This window comes from Pan troglodytes, chromosome 16, assembly GCF_028858775.2.
Source record: "Pan troglodytes isolate AG18354 chromosome 16, NHGRI_mPanTro3-v2.0_pri, whole genome shotgun sequence".
NCBI classification, from domain to species: Eukaryota; Metazoa; Chordata; class Mammalia; order Primates; family Hominidae; genus Pan; species Pan troglodytes.
The window spans coordinates 55,915,540-55,932,562 of record NC_072414.2 but is presented as its reverse complement, the minus strand read 5'-3'; the positions used below and the strand labels follow the sequence as shown (position 1 = coordinate 55,932,562).

Genomic DNA, 17,023 nt, shown 5'->3' with positions numbered 1-17,023 from the left:
TATTGGGCCTGGGGGTGAGGGCCCAGGTGTAGGCTTTGAGTGCTCAGTGAGGCAAGGGCTGAGTGGGGCCCAGTGGCTCTCAGTGGGGCTACAGCCTGTAAGGTTAAACCCTTGCAGCGCTGGCCCCACCTCGTGCTCTTAGATGAGTTTATTCTTGTGAAGATTTAAAATTACCTCGCCCTCTTGAATTCCCATAAACTCAACCTTCTCTGAACTAGCTTTTGATTTCCTGAAAAGGAAAAAGGAAATCATCTGCCAAATACCACATCCACCCACTCGCCTCTCCTCTATGCCTGGCTTTATTCATGCATGGGGGTGCCCAGCTCCAGTGGGGCCCTGGCTGCTTTCTCTTCCCTCTGTTTCTGTCACCCTTGGCCCAGGCCCCTGCCCATTCTGTACCCCAGAAGCCTCCTTATAGGGCTTGGGCTGGAGATTGGGGTCATGAAGAAATAGCCTGTAGAGGGGGAAGGAATGAGCGCTGAGAACCACCATCTGTTTATCTGCTTTGGGAGTTGGAGTGGTCTTGGAGATAGGGAGGGCATGATGTCCTCAAAATCTGGGTGCTAAAACTTCTGACCACAGTCAAATAAAAAAGAAAGAATGTGTCAGACCAACCACCTGGTGGATTTTCAGGCTCTGCAGCCACTGTAGAATGCTGCTCAGAGACCCCACAGATCCCAGGGCAGGAAGCCCTTGCTGTGTGCCAGGCACTATGTCTCATGCTCTACAAACATTGTCTTAATTATCCCCAAATGGCTTCATGAAGCAGAGTTAATTATTTTCTCCAACAGGTGCCTTGTTCAAGGCAACCCAACCAGTAGGCAGTGGAGCTGAGATTCAAATACAGATACAGCCAACAGCAAAGCCTGTGCTCTTCCCATTATGCCAGGTTGTCTCTCTAAGAAAACCCTGCCCTCAAAGAGCTTACAATTTAGTTGTAGAAACAAGGCATCAAACCATCAAAAAAGAGTGCCAGAAGGATCTTTTTAGATTTTCTGGTCCAGTTTAACAAATGTGGAGATGGCAGGCTGGGGGATTTTAGTGAAGGTAAACTCAGGTTATTTGTCACCTACTGTATGACAGATATTAGGTGATGTATGGGGGACACAGCGATGTTAAGGAGCCGTACTCAGAATGACACACCCAAGGTCACAAGTTGGTGGCAGAGCCAACTTAAACCTGGGGCACAGACATCTAGACTTGAGCTTTGTCTGAAAGAGCAGTTGCTACCCACCATTCACATATGTGGTAAAAATGCATGTCTATTTAGTTTATTATAATTGTTAAATAACAATGAACAACTAGAAACTGAGAGCAATAAGGAAGAGGTGTCACAAGACAGGATGTGATTAAGTGTAAAGCAAGTAAAATAGATGTTCTGAAAAGACTGTTCATATGAGATACCCACTCTGGCAAAGTCAATGGGATCAGTCATGGCCTTGAGTGAGTGAGAGGAAAAGGGCTGGTGTTGGAGTGGGAGAGGTCTCTGAAGAGGGGTGGGGAGGGAGCCAGAGGAGAGGAGGAACACCTCCCAGGTTCACTGATACCCTAGCAGGGAAGTAAGGCCAGAGTAAGGCATTTATCAGGGACAAGTCACTGTCCACTCCAAATGGAGCTGAGAGTTCACACTAGACTGTTAGTGTGAGTGGGTTATTGATGGATGAGGCTATACAATGGAGAGTTTTGCCCAGTGGTATGCTGATAAATATCCAATAACCAGGTCTCAGAAAAAATTCCCTAATTTATAGCATTGGCCAATTTCAAGGTACTGGCATGTTGTCACTCAATACAGAGTTGGAAAGACATATACCTCATTGGCTTTTGTGAGCCAGTATGGTTTTGTTTGCACTGGTTTTGTTTTACCTTAAAATATATAAGATGACTTCTCCAACCCCTTGGTTAAATTGTGATGACTTTCTTTCCCAAGACCCCTGAGAAACAGGTTATAACCATTTTCCCCTGCTCCCACCATTCCTTTGATATTCTAACCTGAGACCCAGGGTTAAAAAATTAGTGTCAGCTTTTAGTACTAGGGTGGATTAGGTGTTCTGAAAAGCCCTCCTCCTACAAAATTGGATTTTTTTTTTTTTTTTTTGAGACAGGGTCTCGCTCTGTCACCCAGGCTGGAGTGCAGTGATGCAATCATACCTCACTGCAGATTCAATGTCCTGGGCTCAAGTAATCCTCCCACCTCAGCCTCCTGAGTAGCTTGGTCTACAGGCATGCATCATTATGCCTGGCAATTTTTTTAAAATTTTTTTGAGGTGGGGTCTCACTATATTGCCCAGGCTGATCTCAAACTCCCAGATTCAAGTGATCCTCCCACCTCAGCCTCCCAAAGTGCTGGGTGACAGGTGTGAACCACCATGCCCGGCTTACAAAACTGGATTCTTGAGAAAAATTTTCTTTTTCATGAAATTCTGGTCTCAGAGGAAATAAGATAAATCTTTATTTTTATTTATTTATTGAGACAGAGTCTCACTCTGTCACCCGTGGAGTGCAGTGGTGTGATCTCAGCTCACTGCAACCTCCGCCTCCTGGGTTCAAGTGATTCTTGTGCCTCAGCCTCCCTAGTAGCTGGGATTACAGGCACCCACCACCACGCCTGGCTAATTTTTGTATTTTTAGTAGAGACAGGGTTTCACCATGTTGGCCAGGCAGGTCTCGAACTCCTGACCTCAAGTGATCCCCCTGTCTTGGCCTCCCAAAGTGCTGGGATTACCGACGTGAGCCAGCGAGCCACCGCTCCTGGCCAGAGAAATCTTTAAACGTAGTAACTCCTTCAGCACCACCTGTCCCACCCGCAAAAGCTGATGAGTTGAACCTAGAGCTAGAGCAGTGAGCAGCAAGAAAATTCAACAGAAGGGACTCCACTAGAGGCAAGTGCACTTGTCGCCACTTCAGTTAGAGACTAGCAAAATTTAGATGTTCAAGGACATAAGATACTGAAATTATCAGATGTTGACTGTAACATCTGATGGATGGAATATATACACCAGTGGAATATAAATATTAAAGTACATTTTATATACATAGAAATAAAAGGTAGACTCACAAGAATGAGCAAGCAACAAGAGGTGTCAAAAATGACCAGATGAATTTTAAAAAGAACTGGATAATATAACTTTAAAGAATTTAATTGTTGAAATGTAAAACTCTGTGAATGGGTTAAACAGCAGATTGTATACAGCTAAGGAGAGAGTTGAAGAATTGAAAGAGCTGAAACAAATTAGCTAGAGCACCATAGAGTGACAAAGACATAGAAATATGAAAGAGAGGATGAGCAAAAGAGGATAAAAAGAAAACTTATCATAGATCTCTTTGGAATTCTAAAAGGAGGAAATAGATACAAAAAAAAAAAAAAAAAAAAAAGGAGAAGCACTATTTGAAGAGAATGGCTGAGAATTTTCAGAACTGCATCCATGCATCCACAGACACAGAAAGGACGATATATACCAGGCAGAAAAAAAACAAAAATCTTACCTAGACACATTATAGTGAAACTGAAGGGTACCAAGACAAAGCAGTCAGGGAAGACAAATACCTGCAAAAGAACAATAATTAGATCTACAGCATATTTCTCAAAACAACAATGGAAGCCAGTATCCAGTGGAATATTATCTTCAAAGAGCTGAGGAAAAATAAAAAGTAAACCCATAATTGTGTGCCCAGAAAAAATATATCTCAAGAATGAGGCCGGGCATGGTGGCTCATGCCTGTAATCCCAGGACTTTGGGAGGCCGAGGTGGGTGGATCACTTGAGGTCAGGAGCTCGAGACCAGCCTGATCAACATGGTGAAACCCTGTCTCTACTAAAAATACAAAAATTAGCCAGACATGGTGGCCCATGCTTGTAATCCCAGCAACTTGGGAGGCTAAGGCAGGAGGATCACTTCAACCCAGGAGGCAGAGGTTGTCGTGAACTGAGATCTCGCCATTGCACTCTAGCCTAGACGACAGAGTGAGACCGTGTATCAGGAAAAAAAAAAAAAAAAAAAAAAAGAAGGCAAAGATTTAAGAAAAACAAAAAAGAACAATTAAAAAAAAACCCCAAAACATTGATATAGAGTTTACCACCAATACACCATCATTAGCAGAACTTCTAAAAGATGTACTTCTGAATTAAAGAAATGAACTCTGAAGGGAGGCCTCAAAGCAAGAAGTAATAGAAGCAAAGAAATCAGTAAATATTAAGCAAATATAAACATTTTTCTGCCTAAAATTGTGATGATGGCTGGGCGTAGTGGCTCACGCCTGTAATCCCAGCATTTTTGGGAGGCCAAGACGGTTAGATCACTTGAGGCCAGGAGTTTGAGACCAACCTGGGCAACATGGTGAAACCACACCTCTACTAAAAATACAAAAAATTAGCCAGGCATTGTGGCTCACACTTATAGTCCCAGTTACACTGGAAGCTGAGGCAGGAGAATTGCTTGAACCTGGGAGGCGGAGGTTGCACAGAGCTGAGATAACACCACTGTACTCCAGCCTGGGCAACAGTGAGAGTCTGTCTCAAAACACAAAACAAAACAATAGGCTGGGTGCCATGGCTCACACCTGTAATCTCAGCACTTTGGGAGGCCAAGGAGGGCGGATCACCTGAGGTCAGGAGTTCAAGACCAGCCTGGCCAACGTGGTGAAACCCCATCTCTACTAAAAATACAAAAATTAGCTGGGTGTGGTGGTGGGTGCCTGTAATCCCGGCTACTCGGGAGGCTGAGGCAGGAGAATCGCTTGAACCCAGGAGGCAGAGGTTGCAGTGAGCCAAGATGGCACCATTGCACTCCAGCCTGGGTGACGAGCAAGACTCAGTCTCAAAAAAAAAAAAAAAAAAAAAAAAAAAAACCAGGATAAAACTAGAACATGAAGAAAATGTTAGATGCAGCAGTGTTTAAAATTAATGTTCTGAGGTTTTTAGGTTGTTCGAGGAGCATCAAAATGTTGATTTATATTAGAATTTGTTAGATATCCACAGTTATGTCTCAAAGATAGCTGTTAAAAAAAAGAAGTTGGGGAAAAACAATAAAACCAAAAGTCTTCATTTTTTAAAGAAGGCAAGAAAGGAAAAGAAAAGCACAGGAAAAAAAAGACAAATACATGTTGATGACAGAAATAAAAGTGTATGTATCTCAGATCAATGGCATGAGAAAGTGAGTTCTGCTTCTCAATCTATGATGAAAGCTTTAAAAAAAAAATTCAGCTGGAAGTGGTGGCTCATGCCTGTAATCCCAGCACTTTGGGAGGCTGAGAGGCGTGGATCACCTGAGGTCAGGAGTTTGAGACCAGCCTGGCCAACATGGTGAAGCCCCGTCTCTACTAAAAATATAAAATTAGCTTGTTGTGGTGGTGTGCACCTGTAATCCCAGCTACTTGGGAGGCTGAGGCAGGAGAATCACTTGAACCCAGGAGGTGGATGTTGCGATGAGCCGAGATCGCATCATTGCACTCCAGCCTGGGCAAAAAGAGTGAAACTCTGTCTCAAAAAAATAAAAATAAAAACAAATAAATTATTAGAAAAATGACCACAGTTTGGATGTCACAACAGTGTCACATTGCTATCAGAGTCTCTAAATGCATAGTCCAAATTTCTGTGCCTATCTTGTTGGACCAGTGACAGTCTGTGGACTATTCGTCTGCAGACCACACTTTGAATTATCACTGACCTAAAGAAAGTCTTTCATGTGCACATTAGGAAACACATGCAAAAAAAAAGTTCATAGCAATGTCGTTTCAATAATTGTTTAAAATGGGAGCCATTTAAATGAACTCTGAGAGGAGAATGACTAAAAAATGATACACATTCACACGATGGATTACCGTATAGCAGTGAAAATGTAAAAAGCATGGATGAACAATCAATGAACACTAGAAGCATAAATGTTCAGTGAAAAAATAAAGTGACTATAAATCACATGCAGTATGACAGCATTTTTATAAAGCTAAAACAGCAGCAAAACCAGGAGCGTAGTTCCCTGAGTCTTAAAGTAGCAGGATGCAAGAGGACAGGAGGGCAGACACAGGCTGTGGATGCAATGGTTTTGATATTGTTTTAGATAAACTCACTTTCCCACTCTCCACCTTTTCCATTCGCAGTTGAATGGGCTCAGTCCTTCCTCCTTCTCAAGCTACTGTCCTCTCTTTTGCCTCCATGATCTCCAAGCTTTTAAAAAGTGTCATCTAAAAAATAAATAAATAAATAAAATAAAGCATCATCTATACTCTTACCTCTACTTCTTTGTAGCTTCTTTTTTTTTTTTTTTGAGACGGAGTTTTGTTCTTGTTGCCCAGGCTGGAGTGCGATGGCACAATTTCGGCTCAACTGCAACCTCCATCTCCTGGGTTCAAGCAGTTCTCCTGCCTCAGCCTCCTGAGTAGCTGGGATTACAGGCATGTGCTACCACGCCCGGCTAATTTTGTACTTTTAGTTGAGACAGGGTTTCTCCATGTTGGTCAGGCTGGTCTCAAACTCCCAACCTCAGGTGATCTGCCCACCTTGGCCTCCCAAAGTGCTGGGATTACAGGCGTGAGCCACTGTGCCCAGCCTTTTTTTTTTTTTTTTAATAGGGTCTCACTCTGTCACCCAGGCTGGAGTGCAGTGGCATGATCTCAGCTCACTGCAACCTCTACCTCCCAGGTTCAAGCAATTCTCATGCCTCAGCCTCCCAAGTAGCTGGGGTTAAAAGCACCCGCCACCATACCCAGCTAATTTTTTTTTTATTTTTAGTAGAGATGGGATTTCGCTATGTTGGCCAAGCTGGTCTCGAACTCTTGACATCAAGTGATCCACCTACCTCGGCCTCCCAAAGTGCTGGGATTACAGGTGTGAGCCACCACGCCCATCCTGTACCTTCTTGACACTCTGGGCACTGCGGGGCTGTGAAATTCAACACTCACTTTCCAGGGATTATCTGCTTGATCTCTGGGGAGCATTTGGTCTTCTTCTCTCCTTGGCAGAGCCATCTCTCCTAGTCTCTGCACCCTCTCCTGGTCATCACATCGTTGGCTCAGCTCCTGCTCCTTCCTGTACATGGCTGGCTCCAAACGTGATGGCTCTGGACCACTCCCCTGGAGCCTGCCCCTGGACATCTTCCCCTGGCTGCCCCTCAGGCACCTCAAGCTCATTGTCTCAGGGACCCCCAGGAATGTCCTCCTGCTCATCAGGTGGGAGGTACCCTCTTTCAGACCAGACTCAGGAAAATGGAGTTCTTCTCTGCCTTCTTCTTCATCACTTTCCAGCACTGACATGACTGGTCTTTACCAGAGAGTTCTAAAGCAGGCCGCATAGCCGAGGCCCCATTTCTCCTTCCTGTACCTTCCTCTCCCTGCCCTTCTCTTCCTTTTTCAGGTGTTCTGTGTACTTTTCCTCTTCCTATCAAGGCCTGTTTGTAAAAGGTTTCTACCAGGATAACAGACAACTCTTTTCTTAGTCCTTTTGGGCTGCTTTAATGAAATACCTTAAAGTGGGTCATTTATAAACAACAGAAATTTATTGCTTACAGTTTTGAAGGATAGGAAGTCCAAGGTCAAGGTGCCAGCAAATTTGGACTCTGGTGAGAGCTCACCCTGTTTCATAGATGGTGCCTTCTTGCTAAGTTGTCAAATGACCAAAGGGGCAAACAAGTTCTCTCAGGCCTCTTTTTCTATTTCTTTCTCTTTTTTTTAAGATGGGTCTCACTCTATCCCCCAGGCTGGAGTGTAGTGGTGCAATGATGGCTCACTGCAGCGTCAACCTTCCCAGGCTCAAGCAATCCTCCCACCTCAGCCTCTTCCCAAGTACCTGGGACTGCAGACATGTGCCATCATGCCCAGCTAATTTTTAAAAATGTTTTGTGGAGATGGGTCTCACTGTGCTGCCCAGGCTGGTCTCCAACTCCTGGGCTCCAGCAGTCCTCCTGCCTCAGCCTCCCAAAGTGCTGGGATTATAGGTGTGAACCACCACAGCCAGCCCTCGGGCCTCTTTATAAGGGTACTAGTCCCACTTGTGAGGTTTCCATTCTCATGACCTAATCACCTCCTAAAGACTCTACCTCTTAATACTATTGCATTGGGGATTTGCTTTCAATATATGAATTTGGGGACGCACAAACATTTGGGCCATGGCAACTCCTTTCCTCAGAATCTTAGATGCAGATCACCTTTATCTGCTGCTCTAATTTTCCTGGAGATTCAGAATGGAGACATTTGGCACCAAATTCCCTAAAATTCCCTACAACCATCTCTCCTCTCATTTTCACACTCATGTTGACTATTTAATATGACTTCTTTCAGCTCCAGAAATTGTGAACTACGAGCCCCTGGGTCTGGAGGCTGACATGTGGTAAGTTGGATAGGCCACTCAGGTGACCTAGCGATCCTTCCAAGGGTGGAAGGCCTCAGATCCTGCTCCAGGTGACATCCGCTTAACCATGAAAGCCCCTTACTCCACACTCACTGTTCAGAGCCTCTGGCTGCTCCCCCGATGTGTTAGACCTGTGGCCAGGGCAGCTGGAGGTCTCTAGGCCTGGACCTGAGGCCAGTTAGCTCCTGGCCAGGTCAGAGCTTTGTCAGGAATGGAGGAGCAAGAAGAGAGGTAAGAGGGAGGCGCAGACTCACCCGTGGGCCTGCCCCAGCTGGATTAAATATAATAGTAACAGTAGCTCACTCAGTCAGCCAACCAAGTCATCACTGAAAGTCCATGAGTTCTGGGCACTGTGCTGGGCCTGTGGATACTGCAGGGATTAGTTCTCTGCACAGATGGGACTCGTTTCATTTGGACGCTGCTTTACAGTTGGCCAAGCACCTTTGTTACCTGGTTTTCTAAAATCCTGCCAACAGTCCTGTGAGGTAGTTATCATTATCCTCATTTTATAAGGGGGGAAGGGCTCCGAGGTGGTAAGGGACTTACCTAAATCACACAGCCTGCAAGTGCAGGAGTCTGATCTTGAACTTGGGTCTTCGGACTCAGGGTTCAGAGCTCGATGACTCCAAACACACCCTGGGCTGCTGCTGAAGAGCAGGATGGAGAGGGGTGTGGAGCATGAGACGGCATCCAGGGTCTGCTGTGGAGGAGGCAAGTGACCTCTTCCCCTTAGATCCATGAGGGTGTCTCTTGCTGGTCGGGGATGGGACCCAGGTGGCCCTGACTTGACTGTTCTTTATTTTGCAGGAGCATAGGCGTCATCACCTACATCCTGTGAGTATCCCTGATCCAGGGGCTCTGGCTCAGCTTAGATCTGGGGGAACCAGAAGGAATGAGAGAGGGGCAGGCTGATAGACTGACATTTACTAAGCACCCACCATAATCCAGATGTGTTAAGTCCACACAGCAAGCCTGAGGCTAAGTGCTGTAGGTCCATTTCATCCATCTGACCCTGGCATTGAGGTTGAATAGGCATCCAGGGGAGCAGCCTCAGGCTCTCCACTCTGCACAACCTGTGTCTGCATTCCTCCTGTGGAATGCCAGGGCTCCCCTGCTCACCCTTCCCCAGACTGAGGCATACTGGAGAATGTCACTTTTCACTCAGAACTCTTTTTTTTTTTTTTTTTTTTTTTTTTGAGACAGAGTCTTGCTCTGTCACCCAGTCTGGAGTGCAGTGGCGTGATCTTGGCTCACTGCAACCTCCACCTCCCAGGTTCAAGCAATTCTCCTGCCTCAGCCTCCCGAGTAACCGGGATTACAGGCACCCACCACCACGCCTGGCTAATTTTGTATTTTTAGTAGAGACAGGGTTTCACCATGTTGGCCAGACTGGTCTTGAATTCCTAACCTCATGATCCACCCACCTCAGCCTCCCAAAGTGCTGGGATTACAGGTGTGAGCCACTGTGCCCAGCCCTTCACTCAGAACTCTTGGGACAGCCCTGTGAAGCTACTTATGCCCTCCCCAATCTTGCCTCTTCTTTCTTTCCCCTTTTCCCCAGATCCCCTTTTCTTCCTCTCACTGTCTCTCTCCTCCTTTCTTCTTCCTCTTTGCCTGTCCCTGAAGTACTCAGTTGCTTAGACAGAGATTTCCTGCATAGCTCCAGTGTGTAGTGAATTACCTCTGGAGCTGGAGTCCCATGATACTATCACTTTCCATCTCTGTGGCCTTGGGTAGGGACTTAACCTCTGGGCTTGTTTTTCTCATGAGAAAAATAGGAATCACAAACTTCCTGCCATGGGTGTGTTGTGAAAGCTAAATAAGTCAACATGCGCAAGTCTCCTAGCCCTGACTCTGGCACATGAACAGTGGGCTAGTGAGTATTCATTCCATCAGCCCTTCCCAACCATTTTGCCTTCATGGCACACGTGGAAAATGCTATTTTTATAGCACACTGGAGTAAGAGTCAACCAGATGGGGCAGGGGGCACCAGTGCTCAGCACCTGAGGGGATTATTCTCTGAATGATCCCTATGAGCCAGGTCCCTGATTCTCCCAGCAGCACTTGGACTAGGAGCCCTGTGTGATGTGGTGGATCCCCCTGAGCTGCAGCTGAAGATCTCAACCCTGGCTGCACAGCAGAGCTTTTAATACCCACCATGGCCCAGGCCCTACCCCAGATCTATTATATCACAATTGCTAGGGGTAGGGCCTTAGTATCTGTATCTTTTAAAACTCTAGCTGAATTTGATGCAAAGAGAAGGCTGAGAACCATGGATCTATAGTTTCAGATCAGAGCCAGAACAGTCTGATGTTGGCTCTTGAAACTTTGATTTCTTCAGGACTCTGATTTGAACTATGAAGGGATCCCATGTAATCCCAGCATTTTGGAAGGCTGAGGTGGGCAGATGCTTAAGTCCAGGAGTTCGAGACCAGCCTGGGCAACATGACAAAACCCCATCTCTACAAAAAACAAAACAAAAAACTAGCTAGGTGTGGTGGCACACATCTATAGTCCCAGCTACTTGGGAGGCTGAGGCAGGAGGATCGCTGGAGGATTGCTTGAGCCCAGAAGTTGCAGTGAGCTGTAGTAGCACCACTGCACTCCGTCCTGGGCAACAGAGCAAGACCCTGTCTCAAAAAAAAAAAAAAAAAAAAAAAAAAAAAGGAATCCCAGTGTCTACTGAGCACATAGTCTTCTTGTGGCTCATTTGAATTTAACAGCTTTGTTGAGGTCTGCTCCATGGCAGGCACTGTACCAGGCACCAGGATACTGACATGAAGGAGGGTCTTCCCTGCTTGCTGGGGCTCCCTGTCTGTGGGAGACACACCATACACCTAACTCACACTCAGTGGAACCAAGGTTAGGCTGGAGGAATGAACATGCCTCTTTGAGACACAGATGGGGAGCCACTGGTTTGCTGGACTGCTGAAGGTTTATTGAGAGAGAAATAGAGACAGCACAGGATTGATGGATCAATTTGAACTGGGATTTAGGGAATGAAGTTAATTCTGTGGGTGGGGGAGGGAAGGGCTGTGCTGGCTGAAGAAATGGCGTGAGAAAAGGAACGGTAGACCTTAAGTGTGGCTGAAATGTACCAAGCATGGGGTAAGGACCAACTCTTGATGCCTTGCTCAAGAGTTTAGATGTGATCCTGTAGAAGATGGGAAGTCATAGAGGGCTTTTGTGTTCTCACAATGACAATAATAATGGCCGTTAATTCCAGAGCCCTTAGTGTGGGCCAGGATTGCATGAAGGCTTTTGTATGCATGTATTCTTCACAGCAATCACATGAGGTGGGAATTTTATTTTCTTCATTTTGCAGATGAGGAAACTACACAAGGGGTTCTAGCTTCACACAACTAATGAGTGGCTGAGCTGGGATTCAAACCCAGGATTGCAACATCAAAATTTGTACAGTGCACCTTGCTGCCACCATGCTAAGAAAGTGGCTGTGGAAATGGGGATGACTTTCAAGAGATATTTAGTAAATGGAACCAACAAGGAAGCTTTTGGCCAGTCAGATGTGGCAAGGGAATAGAAAGAAGAGTCCAAGGTGACTCCTGTGCTTCTAGCTTGGGTACATTTGTGAAGTAATGTCATTCATCAAGGGAGTGCTTGGAATGGGTTTGGACACAATGAGTTTGGGACAATGGCACATCTGATCCAGACACTGCTGGATCATGCCTCTACCAAGGCATCCCATGAACAACTGAAATCTGAGTCAGGAGATAGTAGATGTAGGAGTCATTATTTGTATGACATCCTTGACAAACCCTGTTGGGGAACCACACAGACCCTTCTTGTCCCTAATGGCCCATCTATTTCCAAACTTTGTGGGCTCTGCTCAAGTTGCTCCTGTAACCCAGAAGGCCTTTCCGTCTCCTTCTCTGACTGCTGACAACCTCTTTATTTTTCAAGACACAAACGATGCAAATATCTGTGCCACCATGAAGCTGCACTGGGCCTCCCTCTTTCCTGTGCTCCCCTATCCTTTGGCTGGCCTTCCATTATATTCTGCTTTGTCCTGCTGGGGATCACAAAGAGACATGTCTCTGTGTTTCTCTCCCCTCCGCTTTTGAGTCCCTTGAAGACACAATTTCTCTCTGTCGGGTGCTTAGGAGGAGCTCCGTGAACATGTATTGAATTGGACTCAGCTGAACGGGCTGCTGGTTGGCTGCCCAGAGGGGCCAGGCTGTGTTGCTGGGAGCCTTCCAGCTCCCTGCAGCAGTCATGGGGCAGGGTTCCCCGAGTCCATCATCCCCATTTCCACCTACTTTCCCTTAGTTGTTTGATTCCCTCTGTGTCGTACTCAGCTTAAGTGGAGCATCCCCTTTCCTGGGAGACACGAAGCAGGAAACACTGGCAAATATCACAGCAGTGAGTTACGACTTTGATGAGGAATTCTTCAGCCAGACGAGCGAGCTGGCCAAGGACTTCATTCGGAAGCTTCTGGTTAAAGAGACCCGGTAAGAGGACAGAGAAGCCACTGGTTTCTCAGGTACTGATACCTTCCTGTCGCCTCTGTCAAAGACCTGTCAGTATGTCCCCACTTTGACATAGCTGTCATCTGCACTATTGTGGTCTAATCTGGGCAGGTGCTGGAAAGTGTGGCCTAGCCAAGACGTGGCATTCATCTTGTTTGCTCAAGTCTTTCTGCTTTCTTCTCCTGTTGAAATGTAAATAATGTGTGTGTGTGTGTGTGTGTGTGTGTGTGCGTGCGCTACAAGTCAGCCTGGGTTTCTTTAGGGCTCATTACCTTGTGCAGTCTGTCCCAAAGGCACCTGGAATTCAGATTTGAAAAGTTGAAGTGGCAGGGTTTTCAAGCCAGTTCAGGTTGGGAGTAGGAGCTGGTAGGCTCAGAGAGGTCAGTACAGTGGGATGGTGGAAGACATGCTAACCCTATCCCTTCTCCAGGGGCCAGGGTGAGTCCCGTGGCTGTGGGGTCAAAGAAGGAAATAGGCAGGGAATTACAGGGTGCTGGGTACCCAGAGCATGCTCTGGATGGGGCAGGAAGAAAGGTCCACAGACTAGAACACCATGTCCTCTCCATCCCACAGACTTCAGAGAGGGCCAGAATGGGGTTGTCTGGAGTGCAAGGGCCCTGATTTTCCCGTCTAAGAACAGTGCTAGGGAGAGTTGCTTACCTGGGTACAGAGCAGCTAAAGGCAGAGAACGGATCCAGGAGGCAAACAGAAAAACAGACCAGGGATTTAGCAATGGAGAGTTGGCTTTTGGAAGATTCTGGAAGCTCATTGGAGCATTTATGACTTTTCTTAGGCCTTTCAGCTTTGGGACTAATAGTATGGGTGTAGGTAACAAGGCCACTGTATTGAGGGGTCTGCCTGGACTGCTTCCTTCCCCTGGAGTGCAGGATTTGCAGCCAGTTCCCATCCATCTCTGCATTCTCCATTCCACTGGTTTGACGGCAGTGGCCAAATAATGCCAAAATATAGGTCTAAAAAGAGTGAGAACGGAGATGGTTGCTCCCAACTTCTGTCCTCATGGATCATCACTGTTTCCCAATCCTCATTGCAGGAAACGGCTCACAATCCAAGAGGCTCTCAGACACCCCTGGATCACGGTAAGGGCACAGCCATGAGTTCCAATGGGCAAAGGGTCCCTGCTCTGTCGCCAGGGTTGGCCTGGGCAGCCAGATGCAGGGGGCCCATGGAGAGGCCTTTGCTTTAAACACTGACCCTAGGCACAGATGAAAGCTAGCCAGGGGCCCCAGAGGGCCTGGGCTTATTCGAATAGGTTTATTTGCTTGCTATTTTAAGTTTGTGTGTCTCAAATTCAGGTAACTTATGAAATGAAACCCTCACAAACCACAGTTGAAACCCTTTTTCTTTGGGGCCAACTTACACGGTGTTCTTTGTTGAAGGGTATGTCACTGCCACTTCTCCAAGTGGAAATCAGGACTCCCCAGGTGTAGAAAGATAGATGACAATTGAAAACCCCCACTTTGTGACCAGGCCTCCTTCCTTCTGATTTTTGGGGCTCTAAGTCAAGGATGACACTTAAATCAGCCACCCACCTCCTCAGGCCCTGAGGAATGGGGCCTGAGACAGAGGCCTGGTGGGGAAGAGAGACAGCCACTGTTAGGGCAATTCTGTTCCCTCTGGGGAGAGTCAGGGCAAAAAAATGAATCCCTGCCTAACTCGCCTTGCAGTCAGGCTTCCTGCTGGCTTTCCAGAGGCTCTTGCGGTCTGGTGTAGTGAAGAGCACTTTGAGAGGGTGAGACTCAGCAGGATTCAGGCCCTAATTCTGCTGACTGACCAGCTATGCACACCCAGGGACATCACCAGACTTCCCATTCACCTTAACTGTTATGTGAGAAGGCCAGCAAGGATGAAATGACCATAAGAAAGGTGGAGATAAGAAAGGGTGAGGCAGGCCAGGTGCAGTGGCTCATGCCTGTAATCCCAGCACTTTGGGAGGCCGAGGCAGCAGAAGGATGACTTGAGCCCAGGAGTTCAAGACCAACTTGAGCAACATGCTGAGACCCCATCTCTCTAAAAAATAGTAATCAATCAATCAATACAAAGAGAAGGTGAGGCCTGTGGAAGACAGAACAGGGAGGGCTAGAGTCGTCTGGGAGGAGGTCAGCTTCATCTGCTCAGCTTCATCAGCTCATTGAAGGATGGGGAAGGCCCAAGGAGCCCTGAAGGAGAGATGCTCCTCAGCCCCGCTGTGTGAGCCCTGGCCTTGCGCGCTCCAGCCCTGCACAGATGCCTGCTGAGTCCTGGCTGCAGCCTGCTTGTCTGCGTGAGCACCCCTTAAATGCTATGTGTGTGGAGCTCTCTCTAATGGCTGTGGACCCTTCTGCCCTGAATGAGCATGCAGACAGCACCCCCACACTCCTTGACCTCACTTATGGTCTAAGGGGGTGCTCATCCCACCCTGGTTCTCCCCATGGCCTGACGCATGCAGTGAACGCCAGAGGCCGCTTGTGTGCCTTCTGCCTACCCCTTGGACTGCCCTCTGGGGCGGGCGGCAAATTAACACTCTGATTCTTCTGTCTGAACACCCACCAGTCAAAAGGAGAAGGCAGAGCCCCTGAACAGCGGAAGACAGAGCCCACCCAGCTGAAGACCAAGCACCTGAGAGAGTACACTCTCAAATGCCACTCAAGCATGCCTCCCAACAACTCCTATGTCAACTTCGAGCGTTTTGCCTGTGTGGTGGAAGACGTGGCTCGGGTGGACCTGGGATGCCGTGCCCTGGTGGAGGCCCACGATACCATCCAGGACGATGTGGAGGCCCTGGTCTCCATCTTCAATGAGAAGGAAGCTTGGTACCGAGAGGAGAATGAGAGCGCCCGGCACGACCTGTCCCAGCTCAGGTATGAGTTCCGCAAGGTGGAGTCATTGAAGAAGCTGCTGCGAGAAGACATCCAGGCCACGGGATGTAGCCTCGGAAGCATGGCCAGGAAACTGGACCATCTGCAAGCCCAGTTTGAGATTCTGAGGCAGGAGCTCTCCGCAGACCTGCAGTGGATTCAGGAGCTGGTGGGCAGCTTCCAGCTGGAGAGTGGGAGCTCCGAGGGCCTGGGCTCCGCATTCTACCAGGATACCAGTGAATCCCTGTCAGAGCTGCTCAGCAGATCATGCACTGAGGAAGTTCTGGCCGGCTGGAAGCTCTAGTCGCCAGAATCCAGTCAGTGATGCATCCCAAGAGGTTTGCAGAAGCATGTTCTCATCCACCCTGCTGCGGCATCCAGCTAGAATTATCCTGCAGGGGTGTGTGTCTGTAGTATAGCCTTCCACCCCCTCCACAGAATCCAGAATTGCTGAGGTGCCAGTTAATTCTTCATTCTGCACCTCCCCTCACCAATCTGGTTTTCTGGGAGGGCGCTGGCAGGGCAGCCAAGCTGTTAAAACAATTAGAGAGTGAGTACCCCTCAGGGTCCCCTTCTCCAGAGGGAGGATGGCTGGCCCTGGGGAAATGCTTGAGAATTGATTTGTGATGAAGGATTTGTTCATATCTCACTTTCTGCCTACATACCTTATGGACTGTAGATCTTGGGTAATATTTGAGTTAATTAGGAATAACTAAGTCAGCATGGTGCTTTCCTGCTACAGAAGCAGGGATTTACAATGCATAGAGAAAATAATATTGCCTTTCGTTTGCATTGATTTTTCACTTACCAAGCACTCATGTCTGACAAATGACCTCACTTGGTCCTTAAAAGAACTCAGTGAGATAGGAAGGTGGGTGGCATTATTATTATTATTATTTACATGTAACTGATGAGAAAATTGACTCAGAGAGGGAAAATCATATAGTCAATCAATACAGATGAAACAGAAACCCAGGATGCCCATCTCTAAGATGAGGTATATGGGAGAAAGTAGTAAGGCTTTGCTGTAAATATCTACCTTAATATTAAAGTCCAGGTCCCAGAGGTAAAGTAAGCAACTTCATGTATTCTGCCAGGTGTAGGTGGAATGCATACACCTGCAGATGATTGTCCCAGGAGCTCTGTCCCAGAAGGCAAAGTCATTGTCCCTACGCATCCCTGTCTCTGTCTGAAGACCAGCCTGCAAGCAGGAGAGAAGGAAAGAAGGAGTCTTCCCATTCTCCACCCTTTCTCCTCTTCTGGCTAACGGCCCCAACTCTGTGTCGAGAATAAAGGCCAGAAGGTCCTCAACAGGAGGTTCCTTTTCTTATGTACCTAGGCCA

At 47.3% G+C, this 17,023-nt stretch overlaps 1 protein-coding gene across 15 annotated transcripts in view; it reads left to right on the top strand.

The window, feature by feature from the left end:
- Positions 1-17,023, top strand: part of DAPK2 (death associated protein kinase 2) — a 138,144-nt gene that overhangs the window by 107,337 nt on the left and 13,784 nt on the right. For 7 of the 15 annotated variants that reach the window (XR_010151728.1, XR_010151730.1, XM_001157721.6 and 4 more), the window contains exons 6-9: positions 8,269-8,317; positions 9,146-9,172; positions 12,655-12,807; positions 13,877-13,922. Coding sequence is in view for 12 of the 15 variants with exons in the window: in XM_001157721.6 (XP_001157721.2) it covers positions 8,269-8,317; positions 9,146-9,172; positions 12,655-12,807; positions 13,877-13,922 (275 nt within the window). In the remaining 3 variants the exon portion in view is untranslated. Of the gene's footprint in view, positions 1-8,268; positions 8,318-9,145; positions 9,173-12,654; positions 12,808-13,876; positions 13,923-15,375; positions 16,019-17,023 lie in introns of all 15 variants that reach the window. The other 8 variants (XM_009429317.4, XM_063795121.1, XM_063795120.1 and 5 more) reach the window with 3 other exon arrangements.